The sequence below is a fragment of the Sinocyclocheilus rhinocerous genome, unplaced genomic scaffold, assembly GCF_001515625.1.
Source record: "Sinocyclocheilus rhinocerous isolate Xijiao unplaced genomic scaffold, SAMN03320098_v1.1 scaffold149, whole genome shotgun sequence".
Lineage (NCBI taxonomy): Eukaryota > Metazoa > Chordata > Actinopteri > Cypriniformes > Cyprinidae > Sinocyclocheilus > Sinocyclocheilus rhinocerous.
Window position 1 is genome coordinate 34,956 of NW_015654504.1, and position 20,640 is coordinate 55,595.

The 20,640-nt window shown below is 34.7% G+C and overlaps 2 protein-coding genes across 2 annotated transcripts in view; one reads left to right on the forward strand and one right to left on the reverse strand.

Moving 5' to 3' along the window:
* Window positions 1–9,784, forward strand: part of LOC107717314 (putative methyltransferase NSUN7) — a 34,147-nt gene extending 24,363 nt beyond the window's left edge. The window contains exons 4-6 of the mRNA XM_016524015.1: window positions 2,618–2,753; window positions 7,579–7,846; window positions 8,541–9,784. Of these exons, the coding sequence (XP_016379501.1) occupies window positions 2,618–2,753; window positions 7,579–7,846; window positions 8,541–8,902 (766 nt within the window). The 3' untranslated portion in view covers window positions 8,903–9,784. The remainder of the gene's footprint in view (window positions 1–2,617; window positions 2,754–7,578; window positions 7,847–8,540) is intronic.
* Window positions 9,785–12,861: 3,077 nt separating this feature from the next.
* The window catches only part of LOC107717294 (amyloid beta A4 precursor protein-binding family B member 2-like), a 31,770-nt gene continuing 23,991 nt past the window's right edge, over window positions 12,862–20,640 (reverse strand). The window contains exons 9-15 of the mRNA XM_016523999.1: window positions 18,697–18,811; window positions 18,174–18,249; window positions 16,102–16,185; window positions 13,499–13,614; window positions 13,391–13,415; window positions 12,951–13,066; window positions 12,862–12,882 (exon numbers count right to left, since the gene is read on the reverse strand). Of these exons, the coding sequence (XP_016379485.1) occupies window positions 12,862–12,882; window positions 12,951–13,066; window positions 13,391–13,415; window positions 13,499–13,614; window positions 16,102–16,185; window positions 18,174–18,249; window positions 18,697–18,811 (553 nt within the window). The remainder of the gene's footprint in view (window positions 12,883–12,950; window positions 13,067–13,390; window positions 13,416–13,498; window positions 13,615–16,101; window positions 16,186–18,173; window positions 18,250–18,696; window positions 18,812–20,640) is intronic.

Genomic DNA, 20,640 nt, shown 5'->3' on the forward strand with positions numbered 1-20,640 from the left:
ATTTCTATTAATATTTTTCAAATTTATTTATATAAAATGTATATTATGTATATTTTATATATAAATATACATTAAATAGATTTATATATAAGTTATTTAGTATTTTATTATATTGTGTATATTTTATACATAAATATAAATTAAATAAATTTATATAAACAGTTTATGAATATATAATCTGTAAGTGTCATGCTTTTTATTTGTCATGTACAGCTTCTTCCTAAAGCAGACTTGTGATTTGATGATCAAATACTGCTTTATTCTGAAACAGAAGTAATTTAATAAATAATAATAAAACAAAAACATAATAGAAGTGGTGTAAGGGAATCTGACAAATTAAAATATTTTTTCTGCAAAACCAATATAGCATCAAACCATTTGTAATGATTTAAATACTGGTGAGACTAAATACTGATGCCTTAATATGGCGTTTCTTGAATATTTAAAAGTCAAGGGACGTGTTTTAACAAATTTCGATAATGACCCAAATTGTGTGTGTGTTTGAGTGGATGGAAAGATTGAGCTAGTCATGATTAACCAATCAGCTGTGTGCAGTGATAATTAGCCCCGCCCCTCTCTCCCTGTGCTCCAATCAGCTGACGGTGAGCAGCTGTTGTTGAGTATAAAGCTCAGTGTTCAATGAGGAGTAGAGAGTGTTGAAGGAATTTCTTCAAACACAATATCAGCTCTCTCATAATCAGTGTTTATTTAATCTGCAGTAATGTTATTTCACCCCCTTTTGTCTGTCTATTTTGTGTGAGTTAGTTAGATCCAGAGGTCCAGAAAAACCCCTAATGTGAATCTTGCTGAAACACTGGAAATCACTTCTTATTGCTTATGAGAGATGAAGGCAAAGGCAATTGAAATGCATGATGCATGCATGCTCGCATTGAAACAGCATCTCATGTCCAGCAAGATCTACAAACTAGCCGTGATCTGTTTTAACTCCAGTTTTGCTCATAAACTACTTCCTCTTGAAGGATTTTTACACTTGAGTGTATTTGTTAATAGGTTTTCACTGACTCAAAAAGTGAACCCAGTTCTCCCACACTGTATCAGCAGTTAAAAGTGGACATTTCCTTTTTATTTTACATTAAAATGCAGTTATTTTGTTTTGTAATATTACAGATGTAATATCGCTTTTAATTTCTTCATTTTCACATTGCATTGCTTAAATCTTCCGGCCTTTATTTTGGCAAAAACTAAAGAAAGAGCCTCGCATTTTCTTGTGTAGTTGGCAACAGTTTTCATAAACTTCTCATTAGAAATCTGCTTTAATTACGCACATTTAATTATTCAGCAAACCGTTTTATCCAAAACAACTTGCAAATGAAGTGAACCTCTGTCTAAAAAAACTGAATGATGTTAAAATGAAGCTGATGTGCTCAGTATTTTCAGTGCATTAGAAGCAGACCGCAGCACAGACATACAGTAAAGCGAGCTGCATGTGTGAAAAATCTACCGTTTTTTTAGGACAAAATGACACTCTGCAGAATTCAGTGACGCCAGGATAAAAAAATAAATACCAAACCTGTAAGCAGTGAAGGACATTAACTTTTTTCCATTTTAAGGGGCAATATTTGCCCCCTCTTAATAAGGACAACTTTTTGAACCTCTTCTCCTTTCATGTAAATTTTATTCAGTAAATGCAATTAGAATAATAAGACTCTATAGGGCTAAAATCAATATCAGCAAAATCTAGTTTTTCCCTGCAGAAATGGTACAGAAATGGCATTTAGGTTTACATGCATGGTTTAATCCATCTCAGAGATTCCATAACACTGTTTAAATATAAAACATATTGAATATAGAAATAATGGAATGTTGGGAAAAAATCATTTATACTCTAAATATGAAACAAGTCACTGTCTTAAGTGAGTCATTGAGTCATTCACTCAACCATTTCCTTCAAACGGCTGATTCATTGAGGAGCGAAGCAGATGATTGGCTGCGTCTGAAATCGCATACTCTCTGAATCAGTGCTTCTTTTGGAAAAAAAAAAAATTACTGCCTGACTATTCAAGTGTGTTCTATGACGTATGAATGTAATCTGGGTATACTTCATTCATCATGTTGTCATTGTTGTGATCTTCCAGAATCAGTTGCATCGCTGCGCTGCCTTTCACGAATCCATAAAGTGTCCATCAGATGCACACTTCAGACATTTAGACATACTACTTGGTTCACATCCCTTTTTTGCTGTCTGTATAGTAGGGAAGTATGCAGTTTTCTTTCTCAAATGGATGATTGACTCACCTGATTCGTTTAACGCTGAATCGTTCAGAACTGTGTTTATCAGAGACGCAAAAGTTGTGCTGTGACTCTGTTTGGAACTGTTTTCACTGGCAGAATAGAGCAAAAACACTCAATATTGTGTCTATAATAGCATATTTAACTTATTTATATTATACAATTGGATAAAGTGTAACATAATGATCTTAAGAGAAGGACGAATGAGTGGACAAACGCTCGTGGTTCAAAATCAATGTGGTTTGGAATTTCACAGGAAGGAAATCAAAAATGAAGTAATGTTTATTTTGTTTTTCTTTTGTTTTATTATAACCTGCTTGACTGACCACAGTGCCAGCCATAACATAACCGTGTGTGTGTGTGTCAGGTTGAGTTCTCCAAGTCTCCTGCAGGACTCTATCATTGAAGATGATGAGGAAACAGAGGAGATGAAGGCCAGATTCTTCAGACTGGAAGCATCAGATCATAGTAATGGCTGTTTTTTAGCGCTGCTCACACGAGAGGTACTGAACATCAGCATTATCATTCCCAAAAACAACGCTTACTGACCCTCATGACGGCCCAAAACCAAATACTCAAGTATTATTTACACAAGTATATACACAAAGTGAGAGTTGAGGACATATATGTGACCCTGGACCACAAAACCAGTCATAAGGGTCAATTTTTGGAAATTGAGATTTATAGATGATCTGAAAGCTGAATAAATAATCTTTCCATTGATGTATGGTTTGTTAGGATAGGACAATATTTGGCTGAGATACAACTATTTGAAAATCTGGAATCTGAGGGTGCAAAAAAATCTAAATATTGAGAAAATCATCTTTAAAGTTGTCCAAATGAAGTTCTTAGCAATGCATATTACTAATCAAAAATTAAGTTTTGATATATTTACAGTAGGAAATTTACAAAATATCCTATGGAACATGATCTTTACCTAATATCCTAATAATTGTTGGCATAAAAGAAAAATCAATCATTTTGACCCATACAATGTATTGTTGGCTATTGCTACAAATATACCCCAGCGACTTAACACTGCTTTTGTGCTGCAGGGTCACATATGAGTATAAACTCAGTCCGGCCCCTGAGTGTGATTTGAATCATTACAAAATCATTAGTTCAGCATTTAAAAACAAATTACATGTTTTACCCTCATTTGTGTGTTTGAAAGCACTTGAAATGTGGTTAAATGGAAAGGAAAATATGTCAGAATGGAATACTTGCATACTATGTAGTGTGTATACTATATACTACATAATTTTTAAAAATTATGCAATATGCAGCGATTTAAATGTTTCAGACAGTTGTATGTTACACTGCTGTCACATGATCTCATTATGTTGCATGTAATAATTCATTGTGTGGTGTGCAGTTATCACACAAATCTGGCATTTCTGCATTTTTAAAAATACAGTTTTATAGAAGAATGTAATTAAATGATGAGTAAAGAAGAAAATAAAAGGATCTGGTCATACTCTCTGCATTATAGCAAGTATCTCTGTAATGAGAGGAAACTGATTATTTCTGATCGAGCTTTTTGTGGTTCCTAGACCATCACTATTGATGCCTTTAGACACTATCAGATCAACATGTGACAAATGCATAACATGTATGAAATTGTGAACCAGTCAAACTGTGGGGGAGAAACATTTCTTAAAAATATATATTTTGAACAATATTTTTATATTTAGATATTAAAAATGCACAATCCTAAAAACAGTAGTAAAGTACCTAAAATATATTTAAAATATTTATGTAAATATTGGAAAGTTAATTTTTCTTGAGTATCTTTTAACCAATTTTGTATATTTATATAACTTTTATATTTTGAACTATTTATATATTTTGATTTTAAAACTACACTAAGCCAAAAATAGTACTAAAATATTTTTTCCTGAAATATTTGTAGCCAAATCCTTGTATTTTTATATATTTTGAACAACACTAATATATTTTGTTTAAAACTACACTAATAAAAAAATAGCAATCAAATATCTAAAATATTTTAAATATTTTTTTTGTTTGTTTCTGAAATAGTTCGAGCCCCTTTTTTGTAAATCTACATAACTTGTATATTTTGAATTATTTATATTTTGTTCTTAACTATACCAAGCTAAAACAGTAGTAAAATAACTAAAATATTTATATATTTAATTCATCGTGTGGTGCCCAGTTATCACACAAATCTGGCATTTCTGCATTTTATTTATTTTTTTAATAGTTTTATAGAAGAATGTAATTAAATAATGAGTAAATAAGAAAATAAAAGCTCAGGCCCATTGAAAAGATCTGATCATACACTGTGCGTTATAGCAAATATCTCTGTAATGAGAGGAAACTTTCTATTATATTTCTGATCGAGCTGTTTGTGGTTCCTAGACAATCACTATTGATGCGTTTATTGAACACACACATATTCTGAACACTCACTCTATATAAAAACATTTGACAAATGCATAAAATGTATGAAATGGTGAACCAGTCAAACTGTGGGGGGGATGTTTTTTATATATATATATATATATATATTTTGAACAATATTTTTATATTTAGATATTAAAAATGCACAAAAACATTAGTGAAGTACCTAAAATATATTTAATATTTAATATATTAGATATTTTATATAATATATTAGATACATTAGATATTAAGATATATATGTAAATATTGGAAAGTTTATTTTCCGTAAGTATCTTTTAACCAATTTTCTATATTTATTTATCTAACTAATATATATATATATTTTGAACAATTTATATATTTTTGATTTCAAAACTACACTAAGCCAAAAATAGTACTAAAGTATATTTTTGTTGGGGGTTTTTTTCCCTGAAATATTTGTAGGCAATTATTTTATTTTTTTTTATATTTTGATTTTATATACAATTTTTATTTTATTTATTTATTTTTTTTTTACTACACTAATCAAAAAAAAAAAGTAATAAAATATATCAAATATTTAAAATCTATTTTATTTTGGTTTATCTTTCTGAAATATTTCGAGCCCTTTCTTTGTAAATCTATATAACATATATATGTTGAACTATTTATATTTTGATCTTAACTATACTAAGCCAAAAATAGTAGTAAAATAACGAAAATATTTAAAATGTGTATTTTGTTTTATCTTCCTGAAATATTTTTGAGCCAGATTTCTGTATATTTTTCTATGTGTGTGCGCGTATAATCATTAAAAATAATAATATAAACGGAGAGAGCGAGTGTGTGTGAGCTGGAACAGATACGGTTCTTTCAGGCTGGTTGTTTTTTCTAGCTGATGCTGAAAGCATGCTGGGAAGAGTTTCTCTGGGGTTCGATAGAGACGCTCTTTGTTTCTCATGGACTAATCCTGCTGTGTCTGTAAATATTTCGAGCCCTTTCTTTGTAAATCTATATAACATATATATGTTGAACTATTTATATTTTGATCTTAACTATACTAAGCCAAAAATAGTAGTAAAATAACGAAAATATTTAAAATGTGTATTTTGTTTTATCTTCCTGAAATATTTTTGAGCCAGATTTCTGTATATTTTTCTATGTGTGTGCGCGTATAATCATTAAAAATAATAATATAAACGGAGAGAGCGAGTGTGTGTGAGCTGGAACAGATACGGTTCTTTCAGGCTGGTTGTTTTTTCTAGCTGATGCTGAAAGCATGCTGGGAAGAGTTTCTCTGGGGTTCGATAGAGACGCTCTTTGTTTCTCATGGACTAATCCTGCTGTGTCTGTTGAGGAATCCTCCCTCTGCTTTCATCTGCAGCTAAAAATAACACCGCAGAGAGACGGAGAAAGAGAAGAGCTTCCTGCTGGATCAGAGTTAAACTCCAGCAAACGACGCGATGTATACGCCGAGTTAGATTACAGCGATCCGTCATATTTAGTTCTGCGCTGACAGTCAGGAAAACATCATCAAGCTCCATATCCTTCCTGCCACGACTAATAAAAGCCACTAATAAAGATCATTTTGCTTCGCTTAAAAAGGTCTCTTAAAGGCTATTAGACGTGTGTGGGAATATAACCCTCCTCCCGTAACACGCGGCTTTACGATGCATCTGTACGGTCGCACCTGGGACTAATAAAGTCTGCAGCTGCGTTCAGACGGATGATCGGCTCTGTTTCAGTGTGTGACCTCACGTTCAGCTGAAGGACAGTCATGATGAGCGTAATCTGGGGCCAGAGCCGCATCAGAAACACAGGACGGGCAATAAATGTGTGAGGAGGAGGAGGAAGAGGGCAGGACATGTTGAATAATTCAGCCCTCATGTCTGCATGTGTTAGCATCAACAGGGCAAAACCTCACATCCTCAAACACACACACACACCAGCTGAATTATTCACTGTAAGAGTGTGTGTGTGTGTGTGTGTGTGGTGCTGAGACAGCAGTGACCCGGGAAGAAACACACACTGATCCAACATGCTTCACAGAGACCTAACTTATGAGAATTGTTGGGGGTTTTTCCTGAAAAATTTGAAAAGTTTAGCTTATTTTTTTCTTTTTAATGTGTTTTAAAATATACAAAAAAATTAGCTCAAATTTCAGCAAAATAACATTTAAAATGTACATATTTTCAAAATACTTGACTATTATTTAACCTCTTTGAGATTGTTATTATTATTATTATAAATTTGACCTTTTTATATGTTTGTAACTCTTAATGTAGCAGAAAATTAAAACAAAACAAAAAATACAGTACAGAAGTAGTTCAGAAAGCATTTCCCCACAGAATTAGACTGATTCACCATTTTCTTTTTTATTTCTTTATATTATTATTTTTAAATCTTTTTAGATACATTTTAAAATGTTTAAAATTTAAGATTTTCAAACTTTTTTTTTCAGCATTTTATTTAACTATTACTTTTGACTCTATTATTATTATTATTATTAATAACTTTTGGCCTTTTTAATACAAATTAAGACAAATTAATTAACGAATGCTGCGGTTTTCATCATATGATTTGTGTCCTGCTGAAATTGTTCATGAGGTAGAAAGACGAGAATGTGTTTATGTGCGTGTTGTTTATGGTTCGGATGTTGCATTATTCTGGTTCTTCTCTGTTTAACACCCTTTCTTTGATGACCAGCCTTATTTCACACTGTGTGTGTGTGTGTGTGTGTGTGTGATATAAATATAGTTGTAAAATACAGCTCTAAAATATTTTTAAAAATACAATACAGAAGTTCCCCTCCGTTCAACTGCTTTTTTAAATATATTTTATGCATTTGTCAGATGTGTTTATCTAAAGTGCCTCCTCGGAACAGATACAATTGTGTTTCAAATGCACTTCAGCCTTTCTTTCTTTTCTTTGTCTCCTGCACAGCCTCAACCAGAAGTGATAGAAATGCCACAAGAAGTGCTCGCTCGCGCAGCGGCTAAAGGCCTGTTAGACGGCCTCCAGCCAATCAAGAAAGAAGGCCGAGGCCGACGGTCCCACAGAGCACCCGCCAATCAGAAACGCTCTGTGAAGACACGCCCACACGCCACACAGAGCGACCAATCACGCGTGGTGGAATTTCTGAACCGTGAGATGAAAGGAAGCAGCTCAGAGCCGACACTGAGTCAGTCGCCTCGGAGTCCGGCACACTACGGTTACTTCAGTTTAACAAATACACACAATAACATTAGATTTAGCTTGATTTAATTGTTAACACAGTGTCCTAACTACACACGACGCCACTAGATTCCAGCAGCAAGCAATTTAGGTGTCCACACCAGACGCGACGCGACAGAATCAATCAAATATCACAACCAATCAGAAGAGTGTGTGGGCGGAGCCTCTCTTAAAGCGCTCTGCACTCCCAAAGAAATGGATAAGTTTATAATCTAATTCATAAATATCAAACCTTTTTAACATCATTAAATGTACATGGTGACTGATACCATCTTTATGGAAAGCACTCGTTGGTTCGCAGCGAGTTCATACTTTTAAATGTATATCTTTGCTTTACTTTATTTTCAAGATCTGAGGTAAACTATCTGTTGTTGCTTTCAGTATGGCTATAAGGTCACGCAAAATGATATTCAAACTCACATTAGACACGCTTTGAATAAAGCACATGAACACCTGAGAATTATCTACTGTCGTATCTAAAATAGAAATTTCGCGTGTCGCCTTTGCGGCTGGTTTGGACAAAACCTCAGATTTAACATGGAAAAGATATCTTTTATCGCGTATGGCGGTGTCGCGTGTAGTTAGGACACGGTGTAATCCTAACATTATTTCCAGAGTAAACTACTCAGGAAAACTCACCAAATGTCCTGTTTACTTCTGTATCTCCACAGATAAACCATCTAGTTCTCAACGTCCCTCTCAGAGCGGTTTCTCCAGGACAGGCTCCGCCCCCAGCCACGCCCCTTTCTCTAGTTTGACTCGTTTGGCCGCGGCTGCGGTTTCCACCAATGATCATCACTCCTCCCCGCCTCCCGCTCCGCCCAAAGGCCGACAGGAAGTGCTTCGGCCGGCGACCGTCACGTTTCCTCCTGTTCTGTTGTCAAGCGACGGTCTTCTTCCTCAGAGGTGGAGCCACGCCCTTCCTGCCCGGCCAAGCCCCGCCCACACAAACCTGCAGTGGCGTAACTCGACACCAGCTCTGCCTCGAAGCCAAACGCCGTACAGACTGAATCATCTGCGGCCGTGGCTCTGACACGCATTAGTCAGCATTTCACTTGCTTTTTTAAAATGTACGACTTTTTAATGCCAGATAACTAACTCATTGTTACTAAACTAACACTGCCATCAAAACATGCATATTTTGCAATGCCACGCGAGTTTAAATGCAAATAAAACATGGAGAGACACGTTTGTTTTGATGTAATTTATTTCCACAACATGATACATTAATATGGTGTAAAAATGAGTGTCTTTAGTGGTCGATCTGGTTTAAAACACCATTCTGTGAAAAATAACATTCCTGTGTTTGTTTGATATCTGACGCTTATACTTTAGCAGGGATTCCTCATGTAGCTATTCCTCTACGCAAGTACGCAAAATCTCTTAGCAAAGCAAGCTCTGTTCATGCATCACTGTGCTCCACTGTTCATAATGCAATGCAAGTAGGTTTTGCATCTTCAGCACTGCTACAAAAGGGCGTTACGGCGGGCGTTAGTGTAAATCGTACTCCTCTACGGTTTCTCAAGGAGTCACGGTGGAGAAATGGTTTTTAGATGGTGTTGCTTTTTTAAGGTTACTTTCACAATGTGGGATTTCTTAATGAAAAAAATAAGCAAGGGACTTTATTTTACCATTAAAAAATTGATGCAATTATGAAGCGGCTGTTACACACCAAAAGGGCACCAAAATAAGAGGGTTTTCTGAAGTGGATCCAACCAGCTATTCAATGGGAATGATCAAGGTTAAATCAACACTGATATTGTGAAGCGGTTTTATCATCAAGTAAAATTTCAATGTTAATTATGTAATTTGTTAACCTTTTTTTAATAACGTTTAGCATTAAATCAATGTATTTCGACCACATTTTACAATGTTGAAGATCTTTTATCCAGTAAAAGCTCTTAGTGTAATTGTACAAACGTCCAGCTTCTCGTGTCAAATCTTGACTGATTTTGATCAAGTAAAGGTCAGAATAACTGCAGTAATATCTCCAGATGAACACTTACTGGACTGAAGCAGCTCAGCTTTACTTGATTCTCCATCAATCATGTTTTAGAGGCACACATTTGCCCAAGCGTTCACGTCTGTGTTTGCGTACTTGCGCAGGGACTCTTTCAGGCTGTAGTGTTTAACTAAAGGTGTGTGTGGTGTGTGTGTGTGTGTGTGTGATCAGAAAATCCCCGTTGGAGCATTTCAATCTCATTTTACCGAGACAGATTACTGGAGATATAGAGCGACGACTGATATTTAGATTATTTTGTGTTAGTATCTGCTCTAATGCTATACATATCTCATTGATTTACATTACAAGCATCAGAATCGCAATATATAAATATCAGCATCTGCAGCAGATTCATATTTTTGCTCATTTTGAGTCTCTGAATAAAACCTGTTTTTTTCCTGCATATTCTCACTATATCCGACTACAAGCCATAAAAGCCTGATGGAGCAAATATGATTTTAAACAAAAAAAAATTTTTTAATACATTTTGTCTAAAGGTTCTATAAACGTTTAAAGAAAACAGATTGACTAACTTTGGCATCTTTAGCTGGACATCTGAACAAAAACATCTGGTTTAATGTCATTTATACATTTGAAGGAAGTTTTTTATATATATATATATATATATATATATATGAACTAAAAAGTTGTGAACAAACAGTTTCTTGAGTGATTGTGAATGTTTTGTGACAATGCAAAGTTTAAGGAGATATTTTGTGAGTTCAATTGTTAAACGGAACAAAAGTTTTGAGAGCAAAGGTTTCGATGGGGTACACAAAACGTTTGTGCGTAAACAAAAGTTTTGCAAGCTTGAGGGAACACAAAGCTTTTGGCTAACAGTTTTTGGCTAGCGCAAAATTTCTTAAGCGAATGCAAACATTTTGAGAGTTAAGAAATTCTTTCAATGCTTTTGCATTCAATTGCAAAAATTGTGTTCCCTCAAGAAACTGCTAGTTTGTAAAACTGCATTTGATCTCAAACGTTTGTGTTCCCTCAAGAAATGTTTCCATTCACTAACAAAACTTTTTGCTAACTCTTAAAATGTTTGTTGATTTACCTTTTGCATTAGCCAAAAACTGTTAACTCACACAATGTTTGCATTTACTCAAACTTTGCATTTGCTAGCAAACATTTTGCGTTCCCTCAAGAAACTTAGTTTGCAAAACTTTTACGTTACCTTGAGAAACGTTTGCACACAAAACCTGTCAACTCACAAAATGTTCCCTTGAGAAACTTTAAAGGGGTCATATGATGCGATTTCATTTTTTCCTTTCCTCACGAAACTTTTAACTCAAAATGTTAGCTCACATAATGTCTCCTTTGCATTCAGTCTCAAAAAAGTAGCTTTCGCTCACAAAACTTTTTTGTTAATTCAAAATGTTTGCTTTCGCTTAAGAAATTGTTACCCAAAAACTTTTAGAACTTTTAAAAACTCACACAATGTTTGCGTTTACTCAAGAAACCTTGTTTGCACACAAAACGTTTGTAAACAAATTGTTCGGTCTCCAAACCTATGCATTTGCTCTCGATACAAGTGCACTGCCTCAAACTTTATGTTCACTCACAAAACATTTGTAAGCTAGCCTAATGTTTGCATTTGCTCAAACTTTTGCATTCCCTCACAACACTTTGTGTTTGCACAAAACTTTTGTAAGCTCACAAAATGTTTGTTGCACTCAAAACTTCCGTTAGGTGACTACATGCTTTCTCTCAAGAAACTTTTTACTCACAAAATGTTTGTTCACACAAGAAAACTGGAATTTGTTTGCAACCAATGTTTGCATTAGCTCAAGAAACTTTTGCATTCATTCCATTGAGAAATGTTTGTTTGTTCTCAACTTTTGCGGTCCCTCAAGAAACTGAAGCTCATATTTTTTTGTTTTCATAAAGCTTTTTGTTTTCAAAACACTTGCATGAATGATTTGGCATACATGTCAAATTATATCTAAGTTAAAAAAACAAATATAAGAAGAATCTAGATCAGTTTTACATTTACTCGAGAAACTTCGGGCTTGCTCGTTAAATTTGTGTTAGGCCACAATTTTGTGTGAAGTCTTCCTTCTCAAAAACGTTTCACCTTACCTCGTTTAAATTTGTATTTAACCTGTAATATTCCTTAAATGAGAAGCATGTGATTTCCGTGTGACATGTATTTGTGTCACTCACCACACAGGCCGACTGCACGGCCTCCGACACGCTTCCCGCGTTGGGTTCGCACCAGAACACGTGACACTGGAAGTGCTGGTTTCCCGTGTCCATGATGAACGCAAACGTATGGACATCACGTCCCACGCCCATGAAGGACGCGATACATATTGATATTGAATTATTGTCCAGCCCTAGTTACACAGCTTTTGCATTCACTTACAAACATTTTGCATTCACTCTCAAACTTTGTGTTAGCTCAAAAAATGTTTTTGAGAAACGCTTAAGAAACCTTGCGTTTGTTCACAAAAATCATGTAATTATTTTCCTCCCGTCTCATGTTTTTTTTTTTTTTTTTTAAAGCACTGAATACTTTTCTTTAGCAAGGACACATTAAGTTGTTTAGAAAAGGCATACAATACATTTATATTGTTAAAAGGGGATTGGATAGAATTTTTTATTTTTTTAAGTCTCTTTAGATGAATATGGTAAATGTGTTAGTATTTAAGAATGTAAATGTAAAAAGTATTTAAAATGTTTTCATTCACTCACTAAAATTTTGCATTCCTAAAATTTGTGTTAGCTCACTAAATGTTTGTATTTGTACATGCCTGTATTTTGAGGAGCCACTAAAGAGAATGAATGCAAAGTTTCTCAAGTTAATGCAAAAAGTTTTGGAACTTGCATGATTTATTTGATAAATGTGTTTACTTGTTAAGTATGTAAATGTAAGAAGTGTCTAAATCAGTATCCATTCAAAATTACATTTCTTTTATTTTTTTGTCTCTAGATGACATTTCATGATCAGTCAAACATAAACCAAGGATTAGTTTGTAAATGTTCATCTATGTGGTCTGATGCACAAACTGTTTCAAGGCAGAAAAATAATGAAGAAAAAGTAGAAATTGTCACAAAAATGTAAAGTATGCGTCACCTTTTCTTTGATGACAGTAATTGTGGCGTCAGCGACGTTGAGCAGGACGGGGGTCCAGTCCTCTTTCCCTGCGGCGGACATCAGACTGTCTATCGCTCCATTTATCATGTCCATTCCTGAAACACACCGGTTGAGAAGAGCATTATAGTTCCTTACAGTTACACAGGACGAAGTTTATAATAACTAATGGTGTAGAAATTAGTTTGTCTCCAAAACCTAGTGATCAGTCTGACTGTCAGCATCCAAACAGAGATGAAGCTCAGGAGTGACTGATTTACTTTCTGTCAAGCTGCTTTGAAACAATGTGTATTGTAAAAAAAAAAAAAAAGCTAAATAAATTTAACTTGACTAATTTGGATATACTCAATGCAGACATTCAGTACAAGACGTGCACAAGACTCGTCTCAGAAGTGCATGTTGCAAAGCCAATAACGTCATGCTTTCTCCCATTGTGTTGGGGTCAATCTGACCCACACTTGATATTCAAACAGTAGAAAAATAATGAAGAAAAAGTAGAAATTGTCACAAAAATGTAAAGTATGCGTCACCTTTTCTTTGATGACAGTAATTGTGGCGTCAGCGACGTTGAGCAGGACGGGGGTCCAGTCCTCTTTCCCTGCGGCGGACATCAGACTGTCTATCGCTCCATTTATCATGTCCATTCCTGAAACACACCGGTTGAGAAGAGCATTATAGTTCCTTACAGTTACACAGGACGAAGTTTATAATAACTAATGGTGTAGAAATTAGTTTGTCTCCAAAACCTAGTGATCAGTCTGACTGTCAGCATCCAAACAGAGATGAAGCTCAGGAGTGACTGATTTACTTTCTGTCAAGCTGCTTTGAAACAAACAATGTGGAAAAAAAAAAAAAAAAGCTAAATAAATTTAACTTGACTAATTTGGATATACTCAATGCAGACATTCAGTACAAGACGTGCACAAGACTCGTCTCAGAAGTGCATGTTGCAAAGCCAATAACGTCATGCTTTCTCCCATTGTGTTGGGGTCAATCTGACCCACACTTGATATTCAAACAGTTCGAAATACTGGTTAAATTATTTCTTTTTAAAATTTGGTGAGTATTTCTCATTTAGGGTCATGAATGTGCATGCAAAGTTTTGACACACAGATGTGTTTTGGAAAGGCTGTACAAATTTTGTCAGAACTTTTGTGTAGGGCTCAGTTTGACCAATACTCGATATTCAAACAGCTTGAAATACTGATTAACTATTTATTTCGTCTTGAAATTTGGTGAGTATTTCTCATTTAGGGTCATGAATGTGCATGCAAAGTTTCGACGCACAGATGTGTTTTGGAAAGGCTGTACAAATTTTGATAAGACTTTTGTGTTGGGTTCAATTTGACCCATACTCGATATTCAAACAGCTTGAAATACTGGTTAAACTATTTATTTCGTCTTGAAATTTGGTGAATATTTTTCATTCTGGATTATGAATGTGCATTTAAAGTTTCAACACACTGATGCGTTTTGGAAAGGCTGTACAAATTTTGTCAGAACTTTTGTAATGGGCTCAGTTTGACCAATACTCGATATTCAAACAGCTTGAAATACTGATTAACTATTTATTTCGTCTTGAAATTTGGTGAGTATTTCTCATTTAGGGTCATGAATGTGCATGCAAAGTTTCGACGCACAGATGTGTTTTGGAAAGGCTGTACAAATTTTGATAAGACTTTTGTGTTGGGTTCAATTTGACCCATACTCGATATTCAAACAGCTTGAAATACTGGTTAAACTATTTATTTCGTCTTGAAATTTGGTGAATATTTTTCATTCTGGATTATGAATGTGCATTTAAAGTTTCAACACACTGATGCGTTTTGGAAAGGCTGTACAAATTTTGTCAGAACTTTTGTAATGGGCTCAGTTTGACCAATACTCGATATTCAAACAGCTTGAAATACTGGTTAAACTATTTATTTCTTGAAATTTTGTGATTATTTCTCATTTAGGGTCATGAATGTGCATGCAAAGTTTCAATGTTTTGGAAAGGCTGTACAAATTTTCTTACAAGTATATCAACTCCCCCATTGGTTTCCATGCAATTTGCCAAAAATCAACACTCTTAAAAAACACTAAAGTCAGGTAAAACACAGAAAACCGTTACTGTAACACTAAAATATGAAATACTTGTGAACTTGTGACTCAAAGTTCACTCGAAATTAAGATTCGTCTTCAGAATCATCTAAAGAAAAATCTGTCAAAGGTTGTTTTTGGTTGTTAGTGTTTTGGATCTGAATTACTAGACTGTTGCAGCTCTGAAAAGAATTGTGAGAAACAGAACCAGACAAAAAAGAGGCAGGGGAAGTACAAATAGCAAAACTACTTACATGAAATACAAATAGTAACAGATAATATCAATACTTAGTTGTAGCTATTTGCACCTTAGTGTACAAATAGTTACTACAAGTAATCGTGTGTGTGTGTGTGTGTGTGTGTGTGACCAAATGTTCCCACAAGGATAGTAAAATCTGAAATTTTTTACATTATGGGGACTGGCCTACGGTCCCCATGAGGGAAAAAAGAATTATTAAAAATAGTAAATTATGTTTATCTGAAAGTGTAAGAATGCAAACAGGTTTTCTGTAAGGGGTAGGTTTAGGGTTAATGTTGGGTTAGGGGATAGAAAATATCGTTTGGTCAGTATAAAAGTAAAAGAAGTCTGTGGAAAGTCCCCACAATTCACAGAAACAAATGTGTGTGTGTGTGTGCAGTAAATTTTGAACATAAATATATGTGTAATACAATAGAAATGACAATAAAAATGTAAGGTAATTTTTAAATTTCATATTTTAGTCTCTGAAAAGTTACAATAGAGGTTTTCTGTATTTACATATCTTTAGTTCCATTTATTTCTGTAATGCTTTATGCAAGACAGATTGCTTCAAAGCAGCTTCACATTGATAAACAGGAAATTAATGGTGTTCAAAATTAATCATTTATGAAACTAGTTCAATTTCAGCTGTAAAGCAGCTCTACAGAAGACAATGTTGTTATTCAGCTCATTTTTGAATCAATTCAGTTCTATAGCAGTGTCAATGGCACAAAATAAGTATCATGCTTCATTTAGTAAGGACGCCCTTGGTTTTTGTTCAAAGTTCACAGAGTTGTAGTGTGTGTGATTTACCTATAGGTCGCAGTACTGACGTCATTCCCAGGTAAAGCACGTGGAAACTGTGTTGTAGGTCAGTCTTTGGTGTTGGAAACTCTACTGAGGAAACACACAGATGAGAAACATCACGCAGAAGATTTCACTCATCGGTCCGAGCGCCGGCGAGGGAATCAACGCTCTAAATGCATTCATATAGAGCGGGAAACTCTGGCATGATGAAAACCGAGCAATGCGTCCCTCAGGAGCCCAGAAACCCTGCACTGTGAGCCGCGTTTGAAGCTGCTGTAAACTGTGATCGAGATGAGACGGATGTAAATGCAGCAGCGGCGGTGATTCTCTGATCTGTAACACGGGCGATTTAATTGCATTTTAATGGGTCAGAACTGCAGCTTTCATTATCTCACTGATCATTGCAGGAATTTACAGACTTTATGCAATAAAGCGCGAGCGTTTGCTGAGGCCAGCACGGCCCAATGCTTTATTTATGGACTTGTACTGCTGGAGCGTGAATTTACAACCCTCGAAACACACACACACAACGTATATATTCACATCAAAACAGATTAATATACCTGAGGAAAAACAGCTCGTAGGTCTATTTATATTCATGCGTTTAAGTTGCGACAGGATGTTACAACAAAACAATGCATCTCTGTGGACCGCAGCAGCGTTTATGAAATACAAGCATTTGGGTCATGAAATCAGTACTTTAGATACACATTAAGTTCTTCTTTAATCAAAAACACAGTGTCATTGAAACTAATGAACTGCTAGGGTGCAAAAAAAACCCATTTGAGATCACTGATTGGGATTTGCATCATTTTGTTGCTTTGCTCATTTCAGTTTTATTTCAGGCCATCTGTGTGTTTTAATGAATTAGCAGTCAAACGTTTGGACACGCTAACTGAATTTACTTCTCATTATTTTAACTTTCTGTTCTAACAGTTTATGCTTACATTGATTGAAAATTTGTTTCATATAATATAAACTGCACCAAAATATGAATTTATTAAAAAAATAACTATTAATTACATTTTACTAACTTTGAAATATGCTAAAACAACTAAACATTAAGATAAGCTGACTTATTCCTTATTTTAATTTGTTTCCTCACAAACTGTCCTTTTTATTTAAGAACCAGGATTTTCACTGCTCTGGAGAAAACCTGGATATATGAAGCAATTTTAAATGTGTGATTTCTAGAAATGGAAATTAATAGTCTTAAAAATCATGGGAATCTTTATAATGGATATAAATGCTCTAAAATATTTTATTGGGTTGAAATGGCTTTGTCACTAAAGACAAGAAAAGTCATTTAAATTCATTGGAAAAAAGTGTAGACCCTGTAGATCATCCAGTTATACTTTTGTTATTACAGGGGGGGGAAAAAAAGATTATAATGAATATAAAGGTTTTGTTCTGTCAAGCTCTAAAATATTTTAGCAGGTAGAAATTGCTATATATGACTAAAATATATATATATATATAAAAATTGCTATTTATAAAACAAAACAAAAGAGAACCATGCAATCACAAAAGACTAGAAATAAAAATAAAAATCTGAAACCCTGAACAAACATCAACTAAACTTTTAGAATTATGGAATTTAATTATTTTAATTTTTAATTGTTTTATTTAATTATTTTATAAATACAATTCTAAATCAGCTTTTATGCTGTAATGTATCAGTTCCACAAAGAAAATTGATATTTATGAAAAAATCTGTAATCACAGATGACTAGAAAAGTTATGTAAATTCATTGGAAATAAAAAGTGTTAACCTTGACGAACATTCAGTTAAACTTCTGGAATAATGGAATACAATTATTTTACTTAATTACTTTATGTATAAACTTGGAAATGAGCAAATTTATGCTCTAATGCAAATGTTAGAAAAAGAAATCTGGGATTATGGATTTTAATTATGATAGGAATACATTTCAAAAAATTTTTGCATTACAGCAAAACATGGATGGCCTTTAAATATCGCCTCAAAATGGTTGTGAACCGCTGCGCTAAAGATCACAATCATCAAAGCGCTGAGATTCGATTGGTCATGTGACTGAAGGTCAGTGTGAAGCTCTTACCTCTCAGAGGAACATCAGAGCTGATCTGAGACGAGGAGCCAGCGACCGGACCGACGCTCCTGCGATCAGCCATAATCTGAGAAAACAAAGAACACGACTGAGGAAAACAGCCTGCGTTCCTCCTGTCAGTCTCTCTGCAGGTCGTTAATCTGGAGCCAATAAATCTCAGCTCAATGTTAATCAAAGCCTGAGGAGGGACGAGCTGAGCGGGCAACTTTACGCGAGGATGGACGGCGCATACTAACACACGCACACACACAATGGCAAAGAAATACTGTAAACACACATAATTCCCCAAGAAGACACATTTATCTTTCCACAGACCCACAGAAAGGGCTTCAGATGAAACCGGACAGATGATTGGTTGCTGAGGCTCTATCCTCATAAATATTCATGAGCCTGATAATAAATATGCGACCAGTGATTCAATTTGTCAGAATGAAAGCATTTGTGTTTGTTTGCTGTGAATGTGAATGTGTGCGGATTGTTCTCTGTGGATTATTTCTCGATTCTCGCTCCTCACCTTCGAGCAGATCTGCTTCAGGCTGCTGGTGACGCTTTCCGCGGGACTGTCACATTGAAACACATGGCATTTCAACACACGCGTGTTCTCGTCACGGGCCACATACGCAAAATCCCTGAAACAGAACGAGAGACACTTTGTGTTTGAGTTTGTAAAGCAAGAATCAGCTTTAAAACAAGAAACACAGACATTAAAGTGCATTACTGTCACAGGACTCAAGGGGGCGCTAGAGTTTCCTTCAGATGTCTGCGATAATTAACCAGATTATTATTCAGGTAAGTAGATATAAATGTCAACTAAATTTAACTAACTCAGGCAGTGGATGAGGATCTGTAGGAGTCATTTAATTTTCACTTTTTTTTTAGTATTTTACACTTTACAACGTTTACGAAAATCTTGAGTTTTCGCACAGGTTTTCATAATTTGAGTATGCAAAAAATGCAAATTACAATAATTTTAAAATAAAAATTATTAAAAAAAAACTTGCTAAAAATTAATCAAATCATAAAGAAGTAAAATTATGAAAAAAAAAACAATTAAAACAAGACACTAAAAAAACAAATCACAAATGTGAAATTAAAATAAAGGTTAAAAAAAAAAAAAAAAAAACTATTAAAAAGCTATTAAATCATAAAAAATGTAAAATTAAAATGCATGTAAAATTAAAAAAATCCAAAATAAAACACTTACTAAAAAGCAATTATATAATAAAAATGTAATCTTAAAATACATGTAAAAACCAATCAAAACAAAACACCTAAATAAGCAGTTAAATCATAGATATGAAATAAAAATAAATGTAAAGAAAAAAATCCAAATAAAACACTAAAAAGCAATTAAATCACATGTATAATTTAAATAAAAAACATTTACTGTAAATAAAACCCATATTAAAAAAATTATTAAATCAAAAATGTACAATTAAAATTAATTTTTGAATAAAAACAGTTATGCATGTCATATGACCATTAACCAGAGTGTGTTGTAAAATTTTTAAAACATTAACTTTAATATCTCGGGGGCTTCAAGTAAATATTTTAGCTCAAAGAGGTTCAGTTTTTATTTGGAAAAGCCAGTGTGAATACTTTAATCACAGGAACCTCACACAGATTCATCAAACGATCACAGATGAAACTAACATACTGTGTTCAGACTGAAGAGCATTAGCAGCATGAGAACAGGACAGGAGCTAATGACACAGCAGCAGAAAACCATCCATCAGACAGAGAGCTGAGAGAAGAGTGAGCTGGAGGAATATCCACATGTGCGTGTTGAGAATGTAAAGGTTAATGGTTTAGTGGCACTCGTGACATTCAGAGCACAGCAGCGACGGCCAGCAAACCTCTATTCAACAGTCAAACGCTTCTGACGTTCTGACGTTGCTAGGGTGTTTTGGGTGGTTGGTAGGGTGTTGCTAGAGTGTTTGGGGTTGTTTCCAAGTGTTTTCCTCTTGTTTGGTATGAAGGGAGTGTCTTTGTGATCTTCTGGTTTGCTGCAGGGGTTGCTAGGGAGTTGCTATGGTGTTTGGGTGGTTGCCAGGGTGTTCTATGTGGCTGCTAGGTGTTTTCCTCCTGTTTAGCATGATCAAGGTGATCAAGGCTACTGTGGAGAGTTGCTATGGTGTTTTGGGTGGTTGCCAGGGTGTTGCATGTGGCTGCTAGGCAGTGTTAATTTAAGTGAAAATTATTCGTCAATGACATTTTTTTCAATGACGACAACGAGACGATAACGAACTAAACCTCTTTTTGAATGACAAAAACTATGACGTAAATCTATTGACATTTTCGTCCAAGAATAAAAACGAGACGAAAATGTTAGGGAGGGAAGATTTGGGAAGAGATTCATTCAGAACGAATCTGCTGCGTGGTTCGGAGGTTAGATGCGTACATATGAACCGGCGGGACATAAGCTAACATACACTTGCTGCACGTCGCATAAAACGTT